This window comes from Scyliorhinus torazame, chromosome 3 (genome assembly GCF_047496885.1).
Source record: "Scyliorhinus torazame isolate Kashiwa2021f chromosome 3, sScyTor2.1, whole genome shotgun sequence".
In the NCBI taxonomy this organism is placed as follows: Eukaryota; Metazoa; Chordata; class Chondrichthyes; order Carcharhiniformes; family Scyliorhinidae; genus Scyliorhinus; species Scyliorhinus torazame.
The window spans coordinates 25,664,131-25,681,698 of NC_092709.1; the positions used below are offsets into that span (position 1 = coordinate 25,664,131).

At 45.4% G+C, this 17,568-nt stretch overlaps 1 protein-coding gene, 1 long non-coding RNA gene and 1 pseudogene across 4 annotated transcripts in view; 1 reads left to right on the forward strand and 2 right to left on the reverse strand.

Annotated features, from left to right (window-relative positions):
- The window catches only part of LOC140408352 (uncharacterized), a 58,016-nt gene extending 55,495 nt beyond the window's left edge, over positions 1–2,521 (reverse strand). The window contains exon 1 of the long non-coding RNA XR_011940094.1: positions 2,347–2,521. This is a non-coding gene — a long non-coding RNA (uncharacterized lncRNA). The remainder of the gene's footprint in view (positions 1–2,346) is intronic.
- sh2d4a (SH2 domain containing 4A) overlaps positions 1–13,625 on the forward strand; it is a 53,913-nt gene extending 40,288 nt beyond the window's left edge. For 2 of the 3 annotated variants that reach the window (XM_072495434.1, XM_072495433.1), the window contains exons 6-9: positions 2,397–2,598; positions 7,480–7,610; positions 8,270–8,490; positions 12,976–13,625. In XM_072495434.1, coding sequence (XP_072351535.1) covers positions 2,397–2,598; positions 7,480–7,610; positions 8,270–8,490; positions 12,976–13,083 — 662 coding nt within the window. In that variant the 3' untranslated portion in view covers positions 13,084–13,625. The remainder of the gene's footprint in view (positions 1–2,396; positions 2,599–7,479; positions 7,611–8,269; positions 8,491–12,975) is intronic. The other variant, XM_072495436.1, reaches the window with a different exon arrangement.
- Positions 10,745–10,958, reverse strand: LOC140409669 (U2 spliceosomal RNA; annotated as a pseudogene).
- Positions 13,626–17,568: the final 3,943 nt, after the last annotated feature.

A 17,568-nucleotide genomic window follows, 5' to 3' on the forward strand; every position in this document is an offset into this window, starting at 1 on the left:
AGGCCACTCAGTTCATTGGGTCTGAAAGAGCACTCTACCCAGGTCCACTCCCCCACCCTATCCCCGTAACCCCATCTAACCTGCGCATCTTTGGACTGTGGGAGGAAACCGGAGCACCCAGAGGAAACCCATGCAGACACGGGGAGAACGTGCAAACTCCACACAGACAGCCACCCAGAATCGAGCCCTGGCGTTGGGAGGCAAATGTATTCTAGAAATCTATTTACAGTGCTTCCACCAGTTCCCCTTTATCCACCGCCATGTTACTACTTTAGAAAACTCCAATAAATGATTTCTGTTTCACAAAACCATTTCGACCATTTACTCTGAATTTTCCCAGTGCCCTGCTGTAACTTCTGTAATAGCATCTAACAAAATGTTAAACTAACTGGCCTGTAGTTTCCTGTTTAATGCATCAACGATCGCGCGAGCCATTCCTTTCAAAACCCTCGGATGAAGTCCATCAGGACGTGGGGACTTGCCAGCCTGCTGCCTCTATTTACTAAGTACAAGTTCCTTGGTGATTGTAATCTTCTTCTGTTCCTCCCCCTCTTTCCATTTCCTGATTTATAGCTATTTCTGGGATGTGACTTGTCATCTCTAGTGCAGACTGCTGCAAAATACCTGCTCAATTAATCTACTATCTCCTTGTTTCTCACTTATTAATTCCCCAGACGCACATTCTATAGAACCAGTGCACACTTTGTTTATTCGTCTTTTCCAATATCTATCAAAACTTTTACTATCTCTATATTTCTAGATAGCATTCTTATTAATCTTTTAGTCACCTTCTTTGCTTTTTTAATATTCTGTTCAATCTTCTGTCCTGCCGCCCGTCCTTGTGCACTTTCTTAAAAATTTAAGATAGCGTCAAATTTATTTGGTTAACCACGGATACTGGGTCTTTCACTGTTGGAATGTATCTATTCTCTGTATTCTGAAAAATCCCTTAACTAGCTGAGCTTTCATGCACTCATATTTATCCTATCTAAGTTTAACAATACTAGTCTTCAACTCGCTCTCTTCTCCCTCAAACTGAATGTAAATATCTTTTTTTTTCTATAAATTTAAAATACCCAATTCTTTTTTTATTCCAATCGAGGGGCAATTTAGTGTGCCCAATCCACCTACCCTGCACATCTTTGGGTTGTGGGGGCGAGACCCACGCAAACACTGGGAGGCTGTGCAAACTCCACACAGACAGTGACCCAGAACCGGGATCAAACGTGGGTCCTAGTTGCCATGAGGCAGCAGTGCTAACCAGTGCACCACCACAGCGCCCCGCAGTGTAAATTTCAATCATCTAGCTATTACCCGGAGATTCCCTCATGTTGAGGGCATTAATTAATCCTATCTTGTTGCACAAGCAGATCGACTGGCTTCAGAATGTGTTGTTCTAAGAAATTATGCCAAAAAGATTCTATGAAGTCCTCATCGAGGCTGCCATTTCCCGTCTCATTTGTGCAGTTTAACATGTTTAAAAGTGGAGTGGCTGGTCAACAAGTCAAATTACACCCAGTTTTTCAACTTTTTAAAAAATAGAATCCCCACAGTGAGTCTCATAGAATCATAGAATTTACAGTGCAGAAGGAGGCCATTCGGCCCACCGAGTATGCACCGGCCCTTGGAAAGAGCATCCCATTTAATCCCACACTTCCAACCTATCCCTGTAACCCAGTAAACCCACCTCGCCTTTTTGGACACTAAGGGGCAATTTAGCATGGCCAATCCACCTGACCTGCATTTTGGACTGTGGGAGGAAACCGGAGCACCCGGAGGAAACCCACGCAGACACGGGGAGAATGTGCAGACTTCGCACAGACAGTGACCCATGCCGGGAATTGAAATTGAGACCCTGGAGCTGTGAAGCAATTGTGCTAACCACTGTGCTACCGTGCTGCCCAACTGTTCAAAGGCGCACGCTACCTGGACCCACTCCCCTGCCCTATCCCCTTAACCCCACCTAACCTGCACATCCCTGGAGACCAAGGGGCAATTTTAGCATAGCCAATCCACCTGCACATCTTTGGACTGTGGAAGGACACCAGAGCATCTGGAGGAAACCCACGCAGACACTGGGAGCACGTGCAAACTCCACACAGTCGCCCAAGGCAGGAATTGAACCCGGGTCCCTGGCACTGTGAGGCAGCAGTGCCACCATGATACCCGTGATTGCTGTTTGTGAGTCTTAAAACCGTCTCTCCCAGTTGCCCATGGTTTGACTTGGTTTATCTTTAGTCTTGATATCTGAAGAGTTTGGACACACCAAAGAGGTTTCTTTTGTCTGTTGTGGAAAACCTTTTTTATCTATGATGTCTGACTGAGAGAAATCTTGTGGCAACTGACCTTCACAGTGCAGAACAAATCTTCCTAATCAAACTGTACTTCTCCGACAGTAAGGAAATCCAAGGCAGCCGATGAAAGGCGGAGGTCGATAGCTAAGCAGGCACGAGCTGACTATAAACGCCACTCTCTCAAGGCAATTGAGAGGGGAAAAGTATGTGCGATGACACAGAATTTCCAAAGTTCCCAGCCTCTGGTGAAACCTACTGTCGTCCAGCGTAAAAATGCAATTCATCGAAAGGAGGAAAATATGAGGTGAGCAGTTTATGAAGCCATAAGTATTGGTTAACAGTGATCCTTTTGCTGCACACATCCCAAGCCATGTTGCTCGCAACTGAGTTGGCAGGACATTTAGTTCTCCCAGTGCTGCTGGTATTTAGTATTTGAGGATGGAGAGTGGGTTAGCGGTAGGTTCATCTTGATTCAAACCTATTCCTGTGGTGATTTTGGAAAAATAAATACCGGAGCTTGTCTGTTAATCAAATAACTTTTTCTTCTGCGAGTGTTCTTAAAATGCTCTGAACACCGAGGCTATTTTTGTGATTGTCCAGCGTGGGTATATCCATGTTCCGTGGTTAGCTCTTTCCCTTTGGAAGGATGACTGCAGTATCTGGCAGTGTTAACCATGAATCATCCTTTTAATCATGAGTTCTCTGGAGTCAACAAACGTTTGCATTTGTACAGCATCTTTAACATAGTAAAACGCCCCAACCCTCTTCACAGGACTGTTAGCAGACTAGATCCGGCACTGAGCCAAGCAGGAAGACAATTGTCATAGAATTTTGTTTTCGTAGAATGTACAGTGCAGAAGGAGGCCATTCGGCCCAGCGAGTCTGCACCGACACTTGGAAAGAGCACCCACTTAAGCCCACACTTCCACCCCATCGTCTTAACCCAGCAACCCCACCCGAACTTTTTGGACACTAAGGGCAATTTATCATGGCCAATCCACCTAACCTGCACATCTTTGGACTGTGGGAGGAAACCAGGGCACCCGGAGGAAACCCACGCAGACACAGGGAGAACGTGCAGACTCCACACAGACAGTTACCCAAGCCGGGAATCAAACCTGGGACCGTGGAGCTGTGAAGCAACAGTGCTAACCACTGTGCTACCGTGCTGCCCTCGGGATCTTCTGAGCAATGCCAGCGATAGTCAAACTGTTACTGCGCTCGGGGAAACTTCCCCCGACTCAAAGCTGCTGTGCATTCTTTCCGAGCCCAGCTTTCGCGGAAACGAGCGGTTGGAGTGGAGTAGAGATGGGAAAGGTGGCATCTTCAGTAGTATATCCGGTTTCCCAATAATCCGGATGCCAGACGACTTGGCCCATTAGGAGAGACAAACACAAGTTTGGTCAAAGGTAGTATGAAAGAGAAAATAAAGATGCATGGTTCAGAGATGGAATTCCAGAGCTTGGGGCTCAGGCAGCCAAAAGGCACATCCGTCAGTGGGGGAACGATTTAAAACTGGGTTTGTCCAGATGCCGGAATGGGATGATTGCAAAGGGTTGTGGAGCTGGAGGAGATTAGAGAGAGAGGATGGGATAAAGTCAAGAAATGAGGGTTTCCAGTTATGCCTGAATACTAGGTTCAGTCTGTACATAATTAGGCTTAACCTAGTCTGCATGTAAAGAGAATTTGGGGGGAGGGGGGGGCTTTAGGGTGGCATGAGAAAGTAATATGGGGTTTGGGCAGGAGTGCAGATTCTACACCGAACATTAGATTAAAATCAACCTATGAAGGGAGCAACTTGTGCCATCTCTTTTTTTTTTTATATTGTTGCTCGTCAGGGTGGGAGGGCTGGCTGGGAGCCTCTCTATTAATGTCCACCAAGTTGGATAATTAGAAACCGGTGCAAAATGTCTTCCACTTGCGTGCGTACGTGCGTGTGTGTGTACATGTACATGCAAACATACCGAGCCATATCAGTCACTTGTTCCTGGTCCAGAAGTACCTGGACTCTATTTACCGTTGCACGTCACCACTATACCGTGGGCAGCACGGTAGCACAAGTGATTAGCACTATGGCCTCACAGCGCCAGGGTCTCAGGTTCGATCCCCTGCTGGGTCACTGTCTGTGATGTCTGACCGTGTCTGCGTGGGTTTCCTCCGGGTGCTCCGGTTTCTTCTCACAGTCTAAAGACGTGCAGGTTAGGTGGATTGGCCATGATAAATTGCCCTTCGTGACCAAAAAGGGTTAGGTGGGGTTATTGGGTTACAGGGATAGGGTGGAAGTGAGGTCCTAACTGGTTCGGTGCAGACTCGATGGGCCAAATGGCCTCCTTCTGCACTGTAAGTTCTATGTTCTATATTTCAAAACAAACCTTAATCTGTTATTGGCAGCTTTGAATATCTTGTGCCCACGTGAAAGCCCAAGTTTTTTGCTTTCGCACTTGGGACAGCTTGGCAAGTCCGTACACTTGGGACGTTAGCACTCCAGCCATGGGGCTGTTTGCCCAGTGGTCGTGTGCTCAGTGGAAAGGAATGCAGTGTATGTTTGGATACATTTGAAAGGCTGATGAATAATCACCAGTTTCCGTCACACAGTGCAGTGTCAGGGACTAAAATAAACAACAGGGCCTATGAAGCAAGCAAGCTGTGTTGAAATGCTTGAATGGCAAAGCAGGTTTGCCACAGTCTCGCTCACTGGGCAGAGTCAGAAAAACATTTGTGGGAATTTATAAACTCCGGGATTGCAGTGAAATAAAGACCGAGGTTTAGAACTGGAGCAAAGTTCCCTATTGATTCCTAACCATTGATTGCACATCCAGTATTATAGCTTTGAATCTTGTGGCCAAAGGCTCGGAAGCAGAGCTCAATGATATTGTTGGCAAGGATTTTTTTCCAAGGTACTTCCTGCTAATTAATTATTTTCCAATTCTGCTCTTATTTCCCTATCATGTTCCAGCAAAATAAAAGCGTCCAGATGCAGCTTCTATGTTTTCACCCCTTCCTAGACTTTAAAGATAAAGTTAAGTCACAAGGTGAGCACAAAAAGTAGCAAGCTCATTAATTGAATCTGTAGAATCGCTACAGTGCAGAGGAAGGCCATTTGGCCCATCGAATCTGCACCAATCCTCTGAAAGAGCACCCTGCCTAGGCCCACTCACTCACTCATTCTATCTCCAAACCCTGTAACCCCAGTTAACCTGCACAACCTTTGGACACCAAGGGGCAATATAGCATAGTCAATCCACCTAACCTGTACATCTTGGACTGTGGGAGGAAACCAGAGCACCCGAAGGAAACCCACGCAGACACTGGGAGAAAGTGCAAACTGCACGCAGTCACCCAAGGCCAGAATCGAACCCGAGTCCCTGGTGCTGCGAGACAGCAGTGCTAACCCATTGTGACACCCACTAATTTGGCTGCATAGAATTCTCCCCTCCAAGAGCAACACTATGCATTGAATCGATCCTCTGAGCGTCTGAGACTCTGTGTTTAATTTCTCTCTTACTGCTCTCCACTCGCCAGCAGATAGCACTGCCCCATTGTGTCTATCAGACATCTCCCGTTTGGAGCTGTTAAGTGCATGTTTTCCCCATGTGAATGCGACGTAGCTACTTTTAGATCTGGAACTAAATATCCGAGGTTTGTTTTGGGGGGAGAGGTGTTGCATTTCCAAGTTGGTGTCTACATTCTGTGGATTTCTGTTAGTTTTACCCTACTGGAATGGAGCTTCAGGGGGAGAAAATTTCCATCCAAAATGGATTGGAGGGATGGTTCTGTGAGCAGGGATTACATGACCTCTGCTCCTTTTGGCATTGCTTTCAATAAATCTGCTTCATGCTCTGGAGGCACACAATTGACCGTTTCATATTTTGGCTCATCTGTGCGAATGGATGTCCTGCAGGTCAGTGCAAAATGCACAGTTTCTGTGTTATCGTCTGTCCCAAGTCGGTTTTAACAAGTTTTGGGCCAGCTTGACCCAATTCTGTTAACTTTTTTAATGCTTTTATTGTCAAGTGACGGATTGAGCTTTGACGTTGTATGCTTGACGTCTAAGTCACGTGAGACTTTTACCGTGGTTTCCTCTTGTTATTACAAAGGATCCAGGAGGTCTCCAATGGAATGTTTGTTGTCCATTTCCTTTATCAGAGAGTTGTGGATGATGTGTGACTATACTGAACCTCAAGAGCAAACATGGGGTTGCATTTTTAAATATAAACTAAGCCACATCTTAAGATGTCAATAAAATTTACGAAGTAACTGTCCCCATGCAATTATGGGTGCATTGTTAAATTACTTCCACCAACCTGGTATTGGGAGGGCATATGAATTAGGAGCCAACAGAACGTTCTGTAGAAGGATCATTTCTATCCAAAATGTTTACTCACTCCACAGATGCTGCCAGACCTGCTGAGTTTCTCCAGCATTTTCTGTTTTCATTTCAGATTTTCTGCATCCTTGGTATTTTGCTTTTATATGAGGCATTAAATATAGCTTTACTGCAACTCCTCCCCCAACCTTTTTACTTTTCCTGTTAACTCGACTGGCGCCGCAGCACGTGGAGGGAGAAAGAGGGCGGAGATTGCCAGCAGTATATTTTGTTTCCACTGTGACAGTTCAGAGGGATGGACTAACTGCACGCTGCTGCATTCCCCAAAACGCTAATGGGAGCCTTGTTAATTTTGCAAATGATGAATGAAAATGGCCTGATGTAAACGGGTCGTATGGCCTGTTTGCGTTGTACTTTCTATGCAATCTTCTCCCCCTGTCTGCGTGGGTTTCCTCCCACAATCCAAAGATGTGCAGGTTAGGTGGATCGGCAATGTTAAATTGCCCGTTAGTGTCCAGGAGTGTGCACCTTGGGTTATAGGGTTACGGGAGGATGTGGGTATGGGTAGAGTGCTCATTTGAACGGTCAGTGCAGACTCGATGGGACAAATGGCCGCCGTCTTCACTGTAGCGATTGTGTGATTCGATTAAATTGGAAAGCACAAGAGTCCAGACACCGTTCAAAGGTCCATCAATCGTTCAAATCAAACAATGGAAGAATGATGCATTTGTATAGCACCTTTTAAGACCTCTATGTTCTGAGGTGCTTTACAGCCAACATTTGAAGTGTAGTCACAACGAAAGAGGAGGATGCCCTTGCTTGTGACCAATGATGTGACTTTTTCCATTGACTTTATAGAAAAGATGTACGAACCCAGAAATCGAGCGACACCGGCCAGGAGAAAATCATCAGATGGTTCAGAGAGCAGCAGATGCCACTCCGAGCAGGTTATGAAAAAGACTGTGACCTCATAGCACCCTGGTTTCATGGTAAGCCATTAAATTCTTGTCACTTTTTAAAAAATTGCGGCATTCATTTCTTTGACTTTTACGTTTCTCTCTCTCTCTTTCCCCCCCCCCCCCCCCCCCACACACCTCCACCGTCGTCCTTATTTTGTTCCTTTCTCACTCGTCTCCATCCATGTGTCACCCTATCCTGCACACCCTGCAGTGGGACAGGGTCTGCAATATCTCTGGGTTCGGCACTACACCTCAGGTGCTCTGTGCCTGATCGGGGGACGCAACACCGGGAAGGGAGCAAGTAGGTGGTCCCTCATACTGCCCACACTCTCCTCTGTCTGTTGGTAGTCCTCATGGTAGATCGGGTGTAGTACCGGCAGTGACATTTACAATCCTGCAGAGTTGCTAGCCTGATTGGCCAGGAGCTCACTTTACTGTATATAGTACGAAATAGCGCAGTTGGTTGGACGGCTGGTTCATGATGCCGGGCAATGTCATCGGCGCAGGTTCAATTCCCGTACCGGCTGAGGTCATTCATGAAGATCCCTTCCTCTCTCAACCTTGTCCCTCGCCTAAAGTGGAGAGCAGCCTATAGTCCGCTGACTACATGGGACATTTATTTGCCAAACCGTAAGCTACCTGAGATATTGCTGGGTTTATTTTCACTGACTGCCGGGATTTATTTTCAGGTGTTATAACCAGGCAAGAGACAGAGGAGCTTCTGAGCAAGAAAGGGGCTGGGGCATTTCTAATCCGTATCAGTGAGCGGATAATTGGTTATTGCTTGTCTTACCGAAGCAGTGATGGGTTTAAACACTTCCTAATCGACACCTCGAAGGACTCGTACACATTCTTTGGTGTAGACCAGTTACAGCACGCAACGCTAGTGGACCTGGTGGACTATCACAAGGTAAATGACAAGGTGCTCCCCTCCATTCTTGTGTTGCTCAAGGGATTCTTGAGTAGCTGGTCAGTTGCTTCTCTTGCTGTGTGGGGTAGATATCCTAGAATTTCCAGTGCTGAAGGGGGCCATCCTCCTCTTGGGCAGCACGGTAGCACAAATGGCTAGCACTGTGGCATCGCAGCGCCAGGGTCCCAGGTTCGATTCCCCGCTGGGTCACTGTCTGTGAGGAGTCTGCACGTTCTCCCCGTGTCTGCGTGGGTTTCCTCCGGGTGCTCCGGTTTCCTCTCACAGTCCAAAGACGTGCAGGTTAGGTTGGTTGGCCATGCTAAATTGGCCATAGTGTCCAAAGAAAAAAGGTTAGGTGGGGTTATTGGGTTATGGGGATAGGGTGAAAGTGAGGGCTTAAGTGGGTCGGTGCAGACGCGATGGGCCGAATGGCCTCCTTCTTCTGCACTGTATGTTCTATGTTCATTCGGCCAATCGAGTCTGCACCTGCCCTTGGAAGGAGCACCCTACTTAACCCCACGCCTCCATCCTATCCCAGTAACCCCATCTAACCTTTTGGACACTAAGGGGCAAATGTAGCATGGCGAATCTACCTAACCTGCACATCTTTGGACTGTGGGATGTAAACGGAGCACCTGGACGAAACCCATGCAGACATTGGGAGAAAGTGCATACTCCACAGAGACAGTCATCCGAGGCCGGAATTGAACCCAGGTCCCTGGAGCTGTGGGGCAGCAGTGCTAACCACTGTGCCACCGTGCAACCTTCATCGGGCGAGGGAGGACTTTTCTTTTTTGGTATCCGGTCTATTCTTGGATGAGCTAGGTCAATCCCTGTAGCAGAAGGAAGGCAGGAGGGAAGCTGGAGACGGGATTCTGCTCCTGATTGCTTTCCAGTAGATTTCATTGGCAGTGTGTGTGCATTTGAGCGTTGGGTGAAGGAAGGATGTTTTAGATTCCACCGCAGTGGCCTCTCTGGTTCAGTAGATTCCGTTAACCCGAGCGAGAGACGTCTTGACATTCGCTGAGTGCATTGGCTGCTCTGCTGCCCTCCAACTTGGCAAAGTTGTTGGCAAGAGAGCCCGTCCATTTTTTGTCAATCGCCTTTGTTTCTATACGCACGGAGAGTGGTCAATACCGAATGACTCGCTGATTGCGAAACCTAGCGGCGGCTCTGCAGAACCAGGTCAGAGGTTACTGATTTAAAGGGAGAACCAGAGGTCGGCAAAGGGGGAGAATTCTGTTTTTGGGGTGGCAGGGGAGGTGAAAAACCAAGAGATTTCATTTGTAGTTGGACCAGTGCTATTGGTGATGCAAGATGTGTTGAAATCGTTGTGCCCGTGTATTTTTGCTCCACGCAATGAACATGTTTTATCCAAATTTGCAGAGAATTACACCCAGGTGGAACCTGTTGTCAGGACCCCCCCCCCAGACTAAGTGACTAAATTGAAAAGCTGTAACGTCAGTGTAACTGGGTAAACATTCAACTTCAAACAGCTACAACAAGACTTTGCCCATGGAATAACTGGGGAAATTCCTCAAAGTGTGATTAAAGTGACCCTGACTTGTGTTTTTTTTGTGTGTGTTTCTGACCCAAGCACTTTTTACACTTTGCAACCTGGGCCAGCCGCAGGATTGAATATGTTACCAGCAATGTTCTGACAATATTTGGGTTGAGATTTTAATAGTATCCTGAAAGATTAACAGGCCCCTATGAAGGTCGATAAAACCCATCTGGCACAGATTAGCGCGTCTCCCTAATCTAATAGTCAGCATGAGAAGTAAAGCAAAATGAAACCCCAGCTGGTAACCGAGATACCACTTCAAGCTCATTCCTGGGGATTGCTTTACAATTCGCTGAGTTACAGGAGAAAATGGAATATTGACACTTCCCCAGGGAGTGTAATCTTATCGCCACCTCTGCTCATTATCCCCTTCACAGTAGAGGACGTTTTAAGAAATAAAAGCAATTGTTTAAAAAGAATATAAATTTAGAGTGCCCAATTCTCTTTTTTTTTCCCGTGGCCAATCCACCTACCTTGCACATCTTTGGTTTGTGGGGGTGAGACCCACGCAGACACGGAAAATGTGCAAACTCCACACGGACGGTGACCCGGGACCGGGATCAATCCCGGGCCCTCGGTGCTGTGAGGCAGCAGTGCTAACCACTGCACCACCGTGCAACCTAGAAATAAAAGCAAAATACTGTGGATTTTTAAATTTTTTATTTTTACCTGAGCATTCCTTTTTTTATTTTAAATTACTTTATCAGAGTTACAAAGCCAGAGCTCAGCGTGTGGACAGGGGCAAACCCCTAATCCAGCTCCTTGCCTGCTCCAAAAAACAATTCAAATTGAATCCAATTCATGGTTCCCACAAGAGAGACATACCAGATCCAGGCATTACACCTGACCTCGCGCTCAAGAACAGATACTACACTTGATCTTAGCCAAAAGGCCGAGAAACGATTACCTGAGCATTCCTGTTGGTGGATTTTGGGAAGCGGGTAGAGTCGGACAGTCCTCCCTGTGGTATTATCTTAAATGCAAGAACTGCAAGGGTTATGAAGTGTCTAAAGTAGCCACTAGAGAGAGCTACAGTTACAAGTATAGAAGGCAGTGATGCTCAGCCTTGTGGGAGAGTGTGTGCAGGAGTTAGCTAGAGAGAGTCAGAAGTACAAATAGTGTAAGTGAGAGCAGATCATAGTTTATATCTATATTAAGATTAGCTGTAGGTGAGTGTAGTTTAAATGTTAATAATCAACTGTGTATTCTTTAGGAGTACATGTCTAATCTAAATTAGTAGTGTTAATAAATGTATAGCTTTGTTTAAGTTCAAGCTACTTTGTGGTCTTTGTGAACGCTATGCCAACCATCCTAAATTAAACAACACCAGGAACACCACACTTCCTAATGATGGGGTGGCAGTGGCATAGTGGTATTGTCACTGGACTAGTAATCCGGAGTACTCTGGGGTCCCTGGTTCAAATCCTGCCACTGCAGACGGTGAAATTTGAATTCAATAAAGAAATTCAATCTTTAAAAAATAATCTGGAATTAATAATGACCATCAGACGATTGTTGTAAAAATCCACCTGGTTCACTAATGTCCTTTTAATGGGCAGCACGGTAGCACAGTGAATTAGCACAGTTGCTTCACAGCTCCAGGGTCCCAGGTTCAATTCCCCGCTCGGGTCACCATCTGCGCGGAGTCCGCATCTTCTCCCCGTGTCTGCGTGGGTTTCCTCCGGGTGCTCTGGTTTCCTCCCACAGTCCAAAGATGTGCAGGTTAGGTGGATTGGCCATGCCAAATTCCCCTAAGTGTCCAAAAAACGTTAGGTGGGGATAGGGTGGAGGTATGGGCCGGTATAGGATGCTCTTTCCAAGGGCCGGTACAGTCTCAATGGGCCGAATAGCCTCTGTGAATTCTATGATGGAAACAATTTTGTTTGGATATACTAAGAGTGAATGGGAATGTCTGGTGGCCCAGCAGAAGGTATAACAAATTCAGGAATATGTTATTTAAACCCTTCATGGAATGTGACCATCATTGGCAAGGCTTGCATTTATTCCAAACCGCGTGGATGGTGGTGAACTAAAGTGTTCACTTTAGTGAACATTTTCCGTGTTTTCACGGTCACATTTTGTTCCAGATTTATTTAACAAATCAAATTTCCATTACTGTTCTGAGAATGTATTCTAAAGCCATCAGCAAAAGTCAAGTGACGAACATTTAAGCTCCTAAACCATAAAACTGCTCATCAAATCCATTCTACAAATTATCTACACTATCGCCTGAATTATACAGTGAGCTGAATTCCCCACTCCCTTGGTTTAAAAAGTCAGGGGTGAGCCTGCCAAGAGTTCATCTACAACCATTTATCCACCAATTAGCCATTGATATGCTGTGGGTGGGACTCTTGCCCTTCTGAAACGGGCAGTCCTGCTTCACAAGAGTTACTGATAAGTCTGATTAGCTTTCTAGTACTGGCAGTGCCGCTGGGAGCGGTGGGCGGTGCTGGTACTGCACTTTGGGCTTAAGGGGGTAAGCTGCGCTGGATCCAGTCCAGCAGGTGACTCTGTCTCCCTGGGCACCAAGCTGATAGGACCTGGCACGGGCATTGGGTGGCTGGGATTTGTGGCCAGGGCGGGGCAGGAGTTTAACACTCCAGAGGGCCTTGGAATATCATAATGGCAGCATGCTATTTCTGTGACACAATATATTGGTTTGCCACTGGATTGTGTTAGATGCTTTTGTTGGTGTCTGACTGAGGTTTAGAATGGGTGGGGGGGGGGGGTGCTAGTATTAACAAACCAATGCCATGTACTATCAATGCTTGGGTAAAATGTTGAACCATCTGATTGGAAAATGTGAAGAAAAAATAAGCCTGTTCTTTGTTTTGAAGGTGTGAACTGTATGTTTTTATTTACTAAACATTGTCCTCATGTAAGCAATATATACAACTGCTCTGTTTCCTAAACCTCAGCCTTGCTGTTGGCAGGAGGAACCAATCACATTAGCGGGTGCTGAACTTTTACTTGAACCATGTGGCCAGTTCAAGGATCCTCCAGACTATGCCCATCTCTTCAACTAGAGTGTCTCAAACCAGGAGCTGCTGCCACATCTATTGTAGTCTTCCTTCAAAATGTTCACTTCCGTGGACGGTCGGGTAAGGTAACTTGAGGCCCAGCAATAAAATGAAACGTCCTTTGAGAAGATTCTTCACTATGCAAGAAGAATATTGATCACATTCAAAAGTGGACAATATTCGACCTGACCTACTTATTTAAGAACAAATTCAGGGTTATAGCTGTTGCTATTTTGTTTTTGAAGGGTGGGGTATTCATTTGCAAGGTCTTATGGTACACATTTTTGTATATTGTAGATTGGGATTCCTTGCAGGTAGTATGAGCGAAGTATGCAAACTGTTAAGTCCACTTATTTTACTTATATGTATACTGGATATATTGTAAAGTTGATTTGCTGCTGTTGTATACAAGTCTCTGACAATGTAATATTAGCGATGTACGCCTCTTAATCATATATAATGGATGAAATGTATTTTCATACAACTGCCAATTTGAAGATGAACTGAGACATTTACTTGATTTTAATAAAAATAAAATCTATCCAGAACCATGCCTGTATTCTAGATCTGGATTAGTAACCACAGATCCCACCCTCTCCTGCTCAACCAAGGTTTAATACCTGTACTATATAATACTCATAACATGGAAATTCTGCATGTAAAAGTTTGTATTATGAAAACCAGGTATTTACTTTCAAATATCAGTCAGATGCTCCCTGCCACAGAGTCTGTTTATCCTTAGCAGGATCCTGAAGAGAAGAGAATAGGAGTCTGAACACCATAGGGAGGCTCAAGGACAGCAGAAAACTGACCAAGAGCAGGGAGCTGATAAAGCACTCGGGGACCATGTGGAGAACAGGAACACTGGTGCACAACTCCAGCCACCGCTCACTTGGCAGCCCTTGTCCCCTGCATCCTTGGTGATCCCTCGTGTCGCTCGCTCGCACGCAAGACTGATCATGTGTTGCAAACCCTCGGGAAGGTCTCCACGGAGGATCTCATTTTGAGGACCATTGTTCCAGATAGTCAAGTATGTACCAAACTTAAGCCATTTGGAATGCCCCACTGATCATCATTGGGCTTGCTATTTAATAAAGTGGAATTATAACCATGTGATATTTCACCAAAACCAGGTATGGCAACTGCCTGGGCTTATTTTTTTTGACTGGTCTTAACTGAATGTGTCACCTTACACTGAAACCCAGGGAGAAAGTGGTGCTTGATACCTGGGTTATTTTTTTTTAAAGGTATATAAAGGACAGCACTGTAGCATAGTGGTTAGCATAGTTGCTTCACAGCTCCAGGGTCCCAGGTTCGATTCCCAGCTTGGGTCACTTACTGTGTGGAGTCGGCACATTCTCCCCGTGGGTTTCCTCCGGGTGCTCCGGTTTCTTCCCACAGTCCAAAGATGTGCAGATTAGGTGGATTGGCCATGCTAAATTGCCCTTAGTGTCCAAAAAAGGTTAGGTGGGGTTACTGGGATAAGGTGGTGTGAGCTTAAGTAGGGTGCTCTTTCCAAGGGCCGGTGCAGACTCGATGGGCAGAATAGCCTCCTTCATGAAACTGTCTGTAATATGATGTATCCTATTGTAGGACTCCCAATGCCTGGCAATGGTGTTTAAAAAGTCATGCAGCATCCGCAACATTGGCCGTACCCTTTGTTAACCAAGCGCGATCCTGCACTAATGGAATTTATTCCCGCTGGATGATCCCTCTTGCCATTAAAAACTTTATTCCTGATTTGTCACCATCAGGAAAACCAGGTGGGGGTGAAATGTTTCCTTGGCTGAAAATGCCACTTCAGGAGTAGGAAAGCACACTCCCAACATGGAGAAGGGGTTTATACATTTATTGTGAAATTCGTTCGTTGTTCAGCAATTATACAAAACTATGCTCCCTCCAACCAGCACAGCTTACCTGAACTCAGTTACTGTACAGTATTTTACAGAGACGTTACATTATCAACATGTACAGCAAAGGAACCCTGAAACTTTACAACTCTCTCTCTCTCTCGCGCGCACACAAACCCTTCGGCAATGTGTTTGATAGGGCTGGGCAATCCCATTCAGTAATTCTGTACCAGGTTTAACAGCGCCACTGGTCAAACATAGTGCTGTGACGGAAAGCTTTTGTGTACAATTCCTTCTTCACTTGGAGCTTGTTTTCACCCTTATATATATTATTCCATCAACATATGGGTTTTCTAATTGTGACCTGAAAAAAAATGTTTTTTCCCTTCTGTTTACAGCGATACTCCAGTTCAGTACTAACAAACGACTATAAAATTAACTGTTATGTCGATGCTGATTTTTAAAACCCACGATGGGACTTCACATTTTTGTTCTGTCACCCATATTTTAAGTAAAGAATAATTCTATGCATTCCATTTGACACATCCCATAAATCGTTGGTAAGACCTGTACTATTTTTGACATCTTCGTTGATTGCATTCATCAATTTATAAAAATAAGCGACCCAGCCTGATCATAGAATTTACAGTGCACCATTTGGCCCATCGAGTCTTCATCAGCCCTTGGAATGAGCACCCTGTTTAAGCCCAACCCTCCACCCTATCCCCGTAACCCCACCTAACCTTTTGGACACTCTGGGGAAATTCAGCATTTCCAATCCGCCTAACCTGCACATCTTTGGACCGTGGGAGGAAACCGGAGCACCCGGAGGAAACCCACGCAGACACGGGGAGAAAGTGTGAACTCCATACAGACAGTCACCTGAGGCTGGAATTGAGGCTGAGATAATTGAGGATCACTGAAGCAAAGTTTACACACACTGCTCTTCTATAGGCCATGTATGTTTCAGTATCAGTGCAATTCAATCCTATCCTTCATGCAGGTGACAGCTGCACACTAACTAACACAGGGATTCAAAAAAAGATTGCTTTTGCCACATAGTTGACTATATAATCTTGTTGGGTCACATTCTGTTGATAGATAGAAACTTCAGTCGTGCCCTTCTGCTTTGTGTTCTCAACACTGCATGATCTTGAACGAATTCAATCTGAGTGCTGTGCCATTGCTCAAGGCAAGCTTTTGAGTGTCACTTTAAATTGAAATTAGCTTAGCTGTGGAGTGTGGTCTAAGAACGATTTTGAATGAGTAGCTGGATAGAAACTGTTTCTATTGGCAGCAAGGTCAGTAACTAGAAGACAACGAGCAAGATTTAATACAATTGGCAAAAGAATGTGGAGGTCTTGTGCTGCAGTGAGTAGCATGCCTTCCTCCTGAACCAGGAGTTTCTGGTTCAAATCCCACTCTGGTCTTGATGACCGCAGAGGATGTATTAATAACAATAATAATCTTTACTGTCACAAGTAGGCTTACGTTAACATCAATGAAGTTACTGTGAAAATCCCCTAGTCGCCACACTCCTGCACCTGTTCGTGTACACTGAGGGAGAATTCAGAATGTCCAGTTCACCTAACAAGCACAAGGGACTGGTTTAGCACAGTGGGCTAAATCGCCAGCTTGTAATGCAGAACAAGGCCAGCAGCGCGGGTTTAATTCCCAAATTGGACCGACCTCCCCGAACAGACTAGGGGCTTTTCACAGTAACTTAATTGAAGCCTACTTGTGACAATAGCGATTATTACAATTATTATTATAAGCACGTCTTTCGGGACTTGTGAGGAAACCGAAGCACCTGGAGGAAACTCACACAGACACAGGACGCACGTGCAGACTGCACACAGAGACCCAAGCCGGGAATCGAACCCAGGTCGATGGTGCTGTGAAGCAGCAGTGCTAACCACTGTACTACCTTGCTGCCCACTGTGCGACCGTGCCGCCACTGCCAAATGGGTTGATTATCAACCTGCAATTTTTCCCAACATATGCTTTTAGCCATGCTTGATACGGAGTGGCACCCCTTAATATAGTCTCGGGCTTCAAGCCAATGATCTGTTGCAGGAAATGCACATTATCAAAATGGATGCAAGCACTCGCTTTGTCTTCCTCATGCATATCTCGATTCGGGAAGCCTTCCAAGTCTTTAAAACTAAAAGGGAAATGAACATTTTTTTTATGGACTGTATTTTGATCTGGACCACGGCCTATAAGCCAACTCGATAGCAACTTTCCAAAGGGAACTGGATTGAAAAGGAAAACTTTTGGTGGGTTATGGGGACAGAGCAAGGGAGTGGAACTAATTGGATACGCCTTTTAAAGAGCCAGCACTGCAGGCTGGACTGAATGGCCTCCAGTTACGTAAGCCAATGATTCAATACTTTTCTAAGTTGTGAAATGTACTATGTATGAGCCTTGTGTGTAGGAATGGACTGGAGCGGAAATGACCACAGTGGTCTATTTGATGAATAGGTTCTAATCTAGATATATTTGTTAAGTTGAGAATGCCCAGCCCTACGTTAAGCATTTATAAAATCCAGTTAATGTAAACACAACACTTTTTTTTAACACTGAAGCTATAAACAATTTTTAAAATATGAACAGCACTCCACAAATCTGAAATCAACAG